This window comes from Megascapheus bottae, chromosome 17, assembly GCF_031878675.1.
Source record: "Megascapheus bottae isolate mThoBot1 chromosome 17, mThoBot2.hap1, whole genome shotgun sequence".
NCBI classification, from domain to species: Eukaryota; Metazoa; Chordata; class Mammalia; order Rodentia; family Geomyidae; genus Megascapheus; species Megascapheus bottae.
Window position 1 is genome coordinate 25,197,409 of NC_143525.1, and position 12,435 is coordinate 25,209,843.

Here is a 12,435-nt window from a genome sequence, read left to right on the forward strand (position 1 = left end):
TGGTGAGGTGACTGTGAAATGCTCCCACCCAAAGGCAAGGCAGGGTGGGAACAGTATGTCCAGAGGAACAGTCCAAGACTCTCATAGGACAGTATCATACCTCCCCCAGAAAGGCAATGCTTTCAGGAAAAGGGGTCCCAAAGCAGGCAAGTAGATTGCCAGTTCCTCCATCCCCAGCTCTGACTGGATTGTGGGAGAAAGGACTGGCGTCTCAGATGCTCACAGACCCAGCCTAGATGCCAGGCAGAAGGCAGCGCTTGCAGGAGTTGGCAAGCTGGGCAGGCAACAGAGACTCCTTGCTGGGGAAAGTTGAGGAATGACTCAGTAAATGGATGAGAGTAAATGGATGTGCATTTTCAGTCTACCAATACAATTATTTGTCCTGTACCCCACGGCTTTCCAGGTTAGGTGGTAGTGGAGGGGCCTGGTTGGGAAGAGGAAACACTACAGGACACAGGGTTCAGCTCATGAGGGGAATGTTTGTTCCTGACAAGGGTTTGTGATTGACTGGTGCTCTAAGATCTGAGCCATGCCTCTAGCCTGGCCTTTTCTGGTTATTTTGGAGGTGCAATTTTGGGGACTTTTCTGTCCAGGCTGGCTTCAAACTCTTGATTCTCTGGATCTTAGCGCCTGAGTAGCTAGAATTACAGATAGCACAGGTGCCCAGCCACGGGGTGTTTCTTGTTTGCTGGCCTCTTTGGGGGTTCTTCCTTCCTCTAACAGATGGCTCCTAAGCCATACGACCGTGAGCCAGGAGCCAGGCAGGCTGAACGTTATCGAGAGATCCTAGTGAAGCCAGTGCCCATGGCTCACACCTATAATCCTAGTTACTCAGGAGGCTGAGATCTGATGATTGTGGATCAAAGTCAGGCTGGCAGTAAAGTCCATGAGACTTTTTTGCCAGTCCTGTGGCTTGAGCTCAGGGCCTGAGCACTGTCCGTGAGCTTTCTCAAGGCTAACACTCTCTACCACTTGAGCCTCAGCACCACTTCTGGCTTTTTCTATGTACGTGGTGCTGAGGAATCAAACCCAGGTCTTCGTGCATGCTAGGCAAGCACTCTTAACACTAGGCCCAACTCCTAGCCTCCAGGAGACTTTTTCTTTTTGGCCAGTCCTAGGGCTTGAACTCAAGAGTCTGCATGTTGTCCTTGAGCTTTCTCAAAGCATGCACTCCACCACTTGAGCTACAGCACCACTTCTGGCTTTTTCTGTGTATATGGAACCAAGCAATCAAACCCAGGGCTTCTAGGTAAGAACTCTACCACTAGGTCACACTCCTGGCACCATCCATGAGACATTTTTTTTTGGTGGGTCATGGGGCTTGAACTTGGCTCAAGGATGTCCCTGAGCTCCTAAGAAGCTCAAGGATACCGCCCTACCGCTGGGCATGGGCCTTGTCCCTGAACTCTTCAACTCAAGGTTTACAGCTCGACCCTGGAGCCAAGCCCCACATGCTATTTTCTAGAGGTTAATTGGAGATAAGAGTCTCAGGTCCTTTTGTGCCCGAGCTGGCTTTGAACCTTGATCCTTAGATTTCAGCCTCCTGAGTAGCTAGGATTACAGGCTTGAGCCACACCACACCGGCTCGATGAGACTATCTTCATCTTCAATAAATTTCACAGAAAAAGCTGGAAGTGGTGCTGTGTCTCAAGTGGTAGAGTACTGTCCTTGAGCAAAAAAGCTGAGACAATGCCCAAACTCTTGAGTACTAGCCCTTGGACTAGCAAAAAATAAGTTACTAGACTAGGTGGTCGCTGGTGGTTCATGCCTGTAATCCTAGCTACTCAGGAGGCGTGATCTGAGTATCACAGTTTGAAGCCTGCCCAAGCAGAAATGTCTGAGTAAGATTCATCTCCAATTAATCATTCAAAAACCAGAAGTAGTTACTCAGGAGGCTGAGATCTGAGGATTGTGATTCAAAGCCAGCCTGGGTAAGGAAGTCTATGAGACTCTAATCTCCACTTAACCACCAGAAAATCAGAAGTGATACTATGGCTCAAGAGGTAGAGCGCTTGCCTTGAGCACAGAGGCTTAAGAACTGAACCCTGTCCCTGAATTCAATCCCTACAACTGACAAAAAAAGGGAGAGGGGGAGGGGAGTTTAGCCTATTATTAGAGTGCTTGCCTAGCACACACACAGACCTGGGTTCAAATCCTTGGTACCACATACATAGAAAGGAGTGGCTCAAGTGGTAGAGCCCTAGCCTTGAGAAAGCCCAAGGACAGTGCTCAGGCCCTGAATTCAAGCCCAGGACTGGCAAAAAATAATAAAAATTATTGGGATGAATGCTGATTGCTCATGCTTGTAATCCTAGCTACCCTAGCTATAAGACATCCCCAGTAAATTACATAAAAAGAAAAAGCTGGAAGTGGCACTATGGCTCAAGTGGCAGAGCAGTAGCCTTGAACAAAACAAGGGACAACACCCAGGCTGAATTCAAGCCCCAGCACCGTCATCCTCCTCCACGCCCCCACCCCCCAATGACTGGATTCCCATTGCACATAGACATGCAGTAAGTCAGATAACCATAAAACTTGCCAAACCAGGCAGTTGGACATAAACACAGGTAGTATTTATACAGCAGTTCCACAGAATTAAACTGGCAGTGTCCTGAGTGACAAGTGTCATAACTAGTAAATGTGTTCCTCCATCCAACACCCTGATAACTCGGGCGCAGCTCTGCAGACACTTCAAGCAAGTTTGTGAGACAACTCATTTGAATGAAAACCATTAACAAGATGAAAAAATCTGCAATCCAAAACTTTATTTATCTCATCCATCATGGGCACAGGATACCTTCCAACAGCTCCAACTTTTGCTTTCTTCCTTACAGATTCCAGTCCATTGCCCTTACTCAGGGATATCCTGGAGGGGCAGTCTCCTAGAACCAAAAAAATATTTGTGTTCTGGGTTAAGTGACCTTAAGGGAGTGTGGAAGAGCCAAAGTTACATTATTCTTCTATGTAGGAACTTCCAAGCTAGCCTAGACACTTCTAACTTCAGCTGCAAACTAGGGGTAGACTTCAACAATGTCACCCACTTTGGTTACCAGTTAAATCAGCAAATTCCTATGTCCATACTTCCACTCTCCAAACTTGTGTCACACTAGGAAACTGTCCCAAGCGTTTTGTTGTTTTGGGGTCAACTTCAACCCAATCTTATCTCTTAAGCACTTCTGAATTTGAAACAGATCAATACTCATTTAAATAAAGGCCTTAAGCCAGGTACCAGTGGCTCCTGCATTTAATCTTCAACTACAAGGCTAAAACCTCGAGGATTGCAGACACAATAGCCCAAGTAACTCATGTCCAATTGGCCAGCAAAAAAAGCCAAGCTGCAAGTGGCTTTTTTACAGCAGCTATACTGGAATTATTGACTGGCTATTCTGTCTTACTGATGTTCACATACTATGCATTTTGGTGTGGCTCCAGCTCTTATCAAAAACCCATCCCAAAGTATTGATTCCCAAATGCTGAGATTACATAGTCATGCATGGAGACAATGTAGTATGCTTGTGTTCTGCTTAAAACTGCTATTGTGCTGAAAGTGGCTTGAGACCACAGACTTCTAGCCACCTTATGCTAATCTGCACATAAGACTCCTAGCCTGCGTCAAGGATCCACAAACATTCAAAACTGAGCCCTGAAATTTTTTCCTTGTAATAAAATTTAGCTTAACTTTTAAAGGGGCAGGGACAGGGAGCATGCCACACAGACTACAAATACAGCAGCATCATGGCTTTTGCACAGTACTGGGGGACCAAACCCAAGGGCTTCATGCTAGTTAAGTGCTTACACCACAGAATTACATCTCAAGCCCTATCATGGGCACGTAGGAGCAAAGGGCTGCTCATCATGCTAAAATTATCTCTGCACATAAATGGCTCATCTACCAAGCAAAAAAAGCTGAAATAATTTAAGTGCAAACACCAAGATATATGAACCTAGGCAATGGGTGCATTAAAATCTTTATACAGTCAAGTTAGTTTTTTGACACTTAGTTGGATAAACAAGTTTTATTTGTAAATTTAGTCAACATACATAATTGACCTAAAAACTTCAATAGGATGAATTTGGAAGGCCATCTCTAGAAAAGGGATTTTCCTAGGACAGTAACCAGAAGTAACCTAACCAAACACCATCTTGAGTCAGCACAGGGCTAATTAGCTGCATCTGCAATGCTCCTCCCCCATTCAAGTTCACACTCAACTCCACTAGGAAAATGAACCTTGGTATTATTTCCTCTGAGGAAAAAAAAAAGTCCTTAAGCCTAGTTATGAAATCAACCACAACACAATGGAAAGCCGCACTAACTAGCTTAGATTAGTAACAGATGATGCTGGTGAGAGTAACTTTTATTCTAGAGCCCTTATAAATAAAAATCCCATTAGTGTTTGCATTACCAGCTAGAGGGTTAGTTAGCATGTGGTAGAATGAGGACTTATGCAAGGTATTAATATGCAGACAGCATTATACTATGAAAACAAGTGCAGTCTAGTTAGGAGAAAACCAACTGGACTCTAAATTATACACACCTTAATGACAAGACTCCCCACCACTTGTGGATGTAAAACATTTAATTTAAAAATGTTGACACTACAATATATAAAATAGCTATTATAAATGCACATAGTGTATTCTATAGCTGCCAGGTTTTACTTTTTTTTTTTTTTTTTAAGGAAACTGTAAGTTACACTGTGGTTAAGACTTGTATCTTCACCCTTGAAAAAGCCCACATTCTATCACAGTGATGTATGGTCAGACTTAACAGCCCCAATTGTTAAACACTTGGATCAAGTCATAACCAGTTTTATTGCAAAAGGACCCTGTACACATTTATCAATTCTAGTACCTTAATAGCTACCCAACAAGTCATTAACATACAGAAACATGCATCATGAGAAGCAAGAAGTATCACCCATCCCTTCTGCATATTAGCAACTTGTCACTCCTGAGCCCAGTGCGCACCACTGAGATCTGTGAACAGTCACTTTCCCATTCATCCTGAGTGAAAGATGGAATGACTTAAGTACAAATGCAACATATTATAAACAATTTCTTACAAAAAAAGTCACAAATTAAACCAAAGTATTTTACAGAATTTACTACAAAACGCCATAAAAACTGCCTTCACTTAAGCTCTCTCTCCCCGTATCCGGCGAGCCAACTGGATGTCTTTGGGCATGATGGTGACTCTCTTGGCGTGGATGGCACACAGATTGGTATCTTCAAACAGACCCACCAGGTATGCTTCACTAGCCTCCTGTTGAGGACAAGAGCCACACCATTAACTCTGGTCCAGGAGAAACCACACCAGCCCTGCCCCAGGGCTCCAAAATCCCTTTGTTCCTGTTTACCTGAAGTGCCCCGATGGCAGCACTCTGAAACCTCAGGTCCGTTTTAAAATCCTGGGCGATCTCTCTCACCAACCTCTGGAAAGGTAGCTTCCGGATGAGAAGCTCGGTGGATTTCTGATAACGACGAATCTCTCGAAGAGCCACCGTGCCAGGCCTGGAACGAGCAAAAGGCAGTGTTAGGAGAACCAAAAAAAAAAGAAAGAAAAAAAAAGAAAAAGAAAGTACAGCCGGGGAGATCAGGGCGCAGGGACACACCGGCGGCCCGGAGCCAAGCCATTGTTCCCCACAGCTGTGCCTACCTGTAGCGATGGGGCTTCTTCACCCCTCCGGTAGAGGGCGCGCTTTTCCTGGCAGCCTTGGTGGCCAGCTGCTTGCGGGGAGCCTTCCCACCAGTGGATTTACGAGCAGTCTGCTTGGTTCGGGCCATTTTCTCTCACCTTCGAGAAAAGACAACGCGGGAAGTCAAGATCCAGGGCCGAGGACTCTAACAAGGCCTGGCCCACCGCTCGCTTCCGAGGGCGGGGCGGGAGGGCCCGGCGCCCCGGACTGTCAAGCTCGCCCTCCCACCCGGGCCCGCCGCCGCCGACCCAGGGCACGGCCGCGCCGCCTCCTCCCCCTCCCCTAATGACTCAGGCTCGCGGAGCAGTCGCCTCCCCCGGGCGCGGAGAGGGGGGGCCGCGGGGAGGAGCCACTTCCCTCCCTCGACGGGCGGAGACCAAGCTGCCCGGAACCCGGCGTCCGGACCTCCGAATCACCGGGAGAAAAGCGCCATCGAGGCCGGAAAAAAAAACCCTGGGGGACAGATCTGATCCTATTACCCAAGCCAGCCGCCGGGAAAGCGACAGCCCCACCATCCCACAGTCGGCTCCAACGGCCGCGGCCTGAGGAGTCGACGGGGGCCGGAGCCTCAAATCACCAAGAAACCGGCACCCACGAATGCAAACTTACCCAAAGCCGAAGTTTCAGGCCGTTTCTCGGACCACCGCGCCGCCGCTGTTCTCCAGTGAAGAGGTGCAGTTGACGAGCTAAGGGACAACACTACCCCAACGAACGACCAAACCGCTCTGCGCTCTAAAGCCCCCGACGCCTCCTCATTTATACTCACGCTTCACGCTGCGTCTCTACGTCATAGAACCCTTATTTGCATACACCAACGACTTTTTCTATTGGCGGGCGCCTTCGCGGACGCTCTGACATCTCCCGACACAAAGGCCGTGCATCGGCCCTATGCCCTGATTGGTGGAGGCTTAGGTCGCTGATTGGCTGTTAAAGTTGCTTTGTGATTGGACAGATGCAAAGCGGAATGGACAAATCAGAGTTTAGTACTAAGCCGCCCTTCTGATTGGATAAAATGGAGCTATGTTTGGATCCTTCCCTTGGTTCCAAAGCTCTACACTAGAAAGTCAATGCAAATGAATTGTGTTAGTCCCTATCTGGATTAGAGAAACTCAGGATAGACGGTTGTCTATCCAGCTACTGACATACAGGAGAGGCTATTTGAAAGTAATTTTTGTAAATATTTTCCAGTGTGAAATAAAATGTATTTCCTGACTTTTTTTTCATGACTTTTTTTTTTGGTCAAGGGGCTTGAACTCTGGCCTGGGCACTGTCCCTGATCTCTTCAGCTCAAGGTTACCACCCTACTCCTGAGCCACAGCCCCACTTTTCATTTTCTAGAGATTAGTTGGAGATAAGAGTCTCTAGGCTTTGTATTGCCTGGGCTGGCTTGGAACGCAGTCTTCAGATCTCAGCCTCCTGAGTAGCTAGGATTATAGTCGAGAGCCACCGCGCCTGACTCTTTTCATGACTTTTTGATTGTTAAACACATAGTGTAAGAATGGGGATTTCAGTAAATATGAAATTATATTAAGTACCGTATTTTATGTGAAATGCATATAGTTTTAGTCAAAAAGCAGTTCTCTCATGGGAGGAGTAACAAATAAATGTTAATAAATGAACTTGGAAGTCCTTTTTTGTATGTTTTAGTTTGTGATTTCAATATGTCTAAATTAAAACAAGCAGTCACTTATTCTTGAATTGTGTAATTCAGCTGAATATAACAAGAAAGAAAATGTTCACGGAGAATAAACAAAAGACAATTACATGGATCACCATGGTTCAAGCCTTGTGATCACAAAAGCTTAGGTGGGGAAAGAGTGGGAGAATCAAGGTCTGAAATACCCCAGGGGAAAATGAGGATGGAAAGAGGGTTTTATCAAGATCCTATCTCAAACAAGAACTGAATTGTTTGTAAACCAAAGTGTAAATAAGAAGATCCTGGTCTAGGTGGCATAGTCTTAAAAGTGAGACTTACCCTGAAAAAGAAGTAAAGAGCTGAAGCTGTGACTCTAAAGTTAAACAAATTCCTTTCCTGGCAAGAGTAAGGACCTGAGTTTGACTCCCAGAACCACCAACCAACAAAAACAGCTGACACTGGCGGCTCAAGCCTTTAATCCTAGTCACTGTGCAGGATGAGATCAGAGGCTCAAGGTTTAAAGCCAGCCTAGACAAAAAAATCTGAGATGCTTCATTTATTAAGTAGCAAAACGCTGGAGGGATAACTAAAATGGTAGATTGTCAGTTGTTAGCAAGCAAGCCCATACAGACCCCTAGGCCCTGAGTTTCAGCGCTAGTGCCAATGCAAAACACACACACACACACACACACACCAACCTAAAAGTGTATTTGTATTCAATGATATAAATGGCAGATATTCTGACAAGAAAAATCACAAATGTGTAACAAATGTTATTCTCTGATTTTACATAAATATGTATGATGTTTATATTGCAATGTTCAGTTTTCTAGACGCTTCATATATATAGTTTAAAAAAAAGCTTAGAGTTAAGGCTGAGCAACAGTGGCTCATGCCTATAATCCTAGCTATTTATGAGGCTCAGATCTGAGGATTGTGGTTTGAATCCAGGGGGAAGGAATGTCTGAAAAACTCTTATCTCCAATAAATTACTTAGAAAAAAGTGGGGCTGGGAGTTTGGCCTAGTGTACAGTGCTTGCTTAGCATGAACAAAGACCCGGGTTTGATTCCTCTGTATCACATATATAGAAAAAGCTGGAAGTGGGGCTGCGAGTTTGGCCTAGTGGTAGAGTGCTTGCCTAGCATGCACGAAAACCAGGGTTCAATTCTTCGATACCACATACATAGAAAAAAGTTGGAGGTGGTGCTGTGGCTCAAGTAGCAGACCACTAGCCTTGAGACAAAAAGGCCACAGATAGCTCTCAGGCTCAGGCCCTGAGTTCAAGCCCCAGGAGTGGCAAAAAAAAAAAAAGAAAAAAAGAAAGAAAGAAAGGGAAGAAAAGAAAAGGCTGGAAGCGGTGTTGTGGCTCAAGTGGTAGAGCTCTAGCCTTGAGAAAGCGCAACGACAGTGCTCAGGCCCTGAGTTCAAGGCTCAGGACTGAAAAAAAAAAAAGCCAAAGTGGCATTGTGTCTCAAATGGTAGAGCTCTAGTCTTGAGTACAAAGAGGCTCAGGGACAGCGCCCAGGCCCTGAGTTCAAGGCCCAAGACTGACCAAGAGTAAAATAAAAGGCTTAAGGTTAAAACAAGCTAAACAAATGCTAAAAAAGTGAAACAGGCTGATCTGTGTTTCTGCCTCAGCCCCCTCAATGATGGGATTACAGGTAAAGCCCATCACCTCCTCCTAAGGTTTGCAAGGCTTCAGTGACAAAGAATGACCTGAGTAGCTGAGATTAAAGGCATGAGTCAGGACTGCAAGTTTGGCCTAGTGGTACAGTGCTCGCCTACCATGCATGAAAACCCAGGTTTGATTCCTATGTACCATGAACATAGAAAAATCTGGAAGTGGTGCTGTGGCTCAAGTGGTAGAGATCTAGCTTTGAGAAAATTCAAGGACAGTGCTCAGGCCTGGAGTTCAAGCCCCAAAACTGGCAAAACAACAACAACAAAAAAGGTATGTATCACCAACTGGCTTAATTAATTGTTTGTTTGTGGTCTTGGACAATCAAATCAAGAACTTTTATGCGCTATTTAAGTGTTCTACCACCAACCTACATCTAAACCTCTCATATGATTATAAAATCAACTATGATCTCAGCCTTCTCAAAATTTGGGGAAGGGACAAAAATCACACAATTTTCTTTCATACTATAACCAAAAACATAAATGAAGATGAAGGCTCCTACAAAACTTGCAAATTCATGAAAAGCTAAGATATGGGACTAGCCAGCTCACACCTATAATACTAGCTACTCAGGAGGCTGAGCTCTGAGGATCACATGTTCAAAGCCAGCTTGGGCACAAAAAGTCCATGAGACTGTTACTGCCAATGAACAAACAAAAAACTGGAAGTGGTGCTGTGACTCAAAGTGGCCTTGAGCTAAAGAGCCCAGAGTTCAAGCCCCATGATCAGCAAAAAGGAAGGAAGAAAGGAAAAGAAAGAAGGAAAGGGAGAAAGGGAGAGAGAGAGAGATAGACAGACAGACAGACAGACTGGGAACTATTTAGAGTCACATAGGTATCAAATGGTCAGAAGCAACCAGTTTCTTTCTTTCTTTGTTTTGGCCAGTAATGGGGCTTGAACTCAGGGTCTGAGCACTGTCATTGGGCTTTCTCAAGGATACAGATCTATCACTTGGGCCACAGCACCACTTCCAGATTTTTCTATGTATGTGGTACCAAGGGATTGAACCTGGGTCTTTGTGCATGCTAGGCAAGTACTCTACTACTAGGCCAAACTCCCGGCCCCAGCCAGTTTCTTTTTTTCTTTTTTTTCCTTCCTCCCCTCCTTCCCTCCCTCCCTCCATCCCTTTTTTTTTTTCTTTTTCTTTGCCAGTCCTGGGCTTGAGCTCAGGGCCTGAGCACTGTCCTTGGACTTTCTCAAGGCTAGAGCTCTACCACTTGAGCCTAGCACCATTTTCGGCTTTTTTCTATGTATGTTGTACTGAGGAATCGAACCCGGGTCTTTGTGCATGCTAGGCAAGCCCGCTACCATTAGGCCAAACTCCCAGCCCTCCTCCCTCTTTCTTTCCTTCATCTTTCTTTCTTTCTTTGGGATTTCTCATTGGAGGAACAGGATTCTAACTAACTATACACATCCCTTTTGTGTTTGTTGTGTTTTTAAGTTTTTCTAGGATATCCAGAGTTCTGTCATGTCCATGCTTCCAAAGAAAGTACAACTCCACTCTCTGCCCAGTTTTCCTAATTATTAAGGAAAAACTAAAACTTGCTGTAGGAGAAACAGGGTAAAGATGTATATTTATCTTAAAAAAAATTTTTTTTGTCGGTCATGGTGCTTGAACTCTTGGCTTGGGCACTGTCCCTGAACTCTTCAGCTCAAGGCTACTGCCCTACCCCTTGAGCCACAGGCCCCGTCCCCCTTTTCTAGTGATTAATTGGTGCATGGGCTGGCTTTGAACCTCGATCCTCAGATCTCAGCCTCCAGAGTAGCTAGGATTACAGGTATGAGCCATCTAGCTGGCTGTGAACTGAATTTCTGCAGTGATAGCATAGTGAGGTAGTTTGGGGATAATACATAAAGCAATCAACTTGAATTTAGTTATAGGATTAAAGTAAAACACTAGAGCATCTTATCCTTTCGGAATCTTCCAAAGGTACTACTTGCTAAACAATTGATTTGGCCTGATTAGGAAACACTAGTTTCTCAACATTGTAAGATGACAATTTGGCTTCTCAAACTGGGAACTTAAAAAAAAAAAAAGCTTTAATTTTCTCCACCTCCCTAATTTAATAAAATTTCATCTAATAAAATACGCCAGTCTTAATAATCGATTTGAAATATTCACTATAAAAAGTGATGCTAAATCACAAGTCTTAAAATATGTATAAAGTCTATTTGTTGTTGGTTTATGTATTGTTAGTTGAATCAGGGTCTTCCTGGCCTAGAACTGGTTAAGTAGTCCCGGCTGGCCTCAACTCGGAATACTGCTGGACCTGAAGAGGGGATTACATTTGTGAGCTGCTATGCTCAGAAAGCAAATGCCTAGGCTTGAGGCTTACTTTGCAAAAATAAATAAATAAATAAACAAACAAATGCCTTCTGGTGGAAGGTGGGATAGAGAAATACTTTCCTAGTTTAAAAAAAAGAAAAAAGATGGGGCCGGGAGTTTGGCCTAGTGGTTAAAGTGCTTGCCTAGCATGCGTGAAGACCCGGGTTTGAGTCCTTGGTACCACATGCATACAAAAAAGCTGGAAGTGGTGCTGAGGCTCAAGTGGTAGAGCTCTAGCCTTGAGAAAGTCCAAGGACAGTGCTCAGGCCCTGAGCTCAAGCCCAGGACTGGCAAAAAAAAAAAAAAAGAAAAAGAAAAAGAAAGATTGAAAAGGGAATAGATTATAATTCGCACGTTCTCCTCCTCAAGCCCTAGTCCTTCCTGGGCACTACGATGCTTCTCCACAGCCTAGTAATTTGTTAGGGTACCTCAGAATATTCTAGATGGAGATTAAGCTCGTCCTTAGCCGTTCACATACTGGAAACAAGCTGGTCCAGCCAGGTGTTGAGTTCACTGGGGACGGAAGTGGTGGGGTTCCAGGTTTCAGGGTTGGTAATTGTTAATGACATGCCCGGGCCAAGGCACGGGAGGGAGCCCGCGTGGTGCAGCGTAGCTCTTCGTTAGCAAAAACTTTCTCAAACTGACTTCGGGGTGGCAGGCAGCCAGGCAGGCTTCCTTCAGGCGAGTCCTGCCGCAGGGACGAGGAGAACAACTGGCGGCCCCCGGAGGGGTCTGCTGCCCCAAGGTCCAGAGTCAACAATCAGTCATCTGGAGCTGCTCTGGACATGCATTAGAACCATGCGCAAGCTGTGAGGGCCGTTTCGTTGGCAGTGAAAACACATTTGGCATTCTCAAGGGTCCTCGGGATCTCGTTAGCTCTGGGCCCCTCGTTCTCCAGGGGTTCGAGTTTCGAGGAAGGAATCCCCCAGCGAAACAGAAAACCGGACGGTAAGAACGGAGGTAGGACTACAATTCCCAGAAGCCATCGCGGCCCCCTCAGCATCCGGGACACTGTCTGCGAGGACCCCTGGGTATTGTGGTTCCGTGCTTTGGCAACAACCCTCAGCCGACGGTAAAATTTTGGCCGAATGGTGG

General features: G+C 45.4%; 1 protein-coding gene across 1 annotated transcript; it reads right to left on the reverse strand.

Moving 5' to 3' along the window:
- Nucleotides 1-2,744: 2,744 nt before the first annotated feature.
- Nucleotides 2,745-6,647, reverse strand: H3-3b (H3.3 histone B). The gene is made up of 5 exons (XM_090350308.1): nt 6,306-6,647; nt 5,657-5,794; nt 5,358-5,511; nt 5,135-5,263; nt 2,745-2,882 (listed from the first exon to the last, which is right to left on the reverse strand). Exons 2-4 carry the CDS (start codon nt 5,782-5,784, stop codon nt 5,135-5,137), a joined length of 411 nt encoding a protein of 136 aa, XP_090206434.1. The 5' UTR covers nt 5,785-5,794; nt 6,306-6,647; the 3' UTR covers nt 2,745-2,882.
- Nucleotides 6,648-12,435: the final 5,788 nt, after the last annotated feature.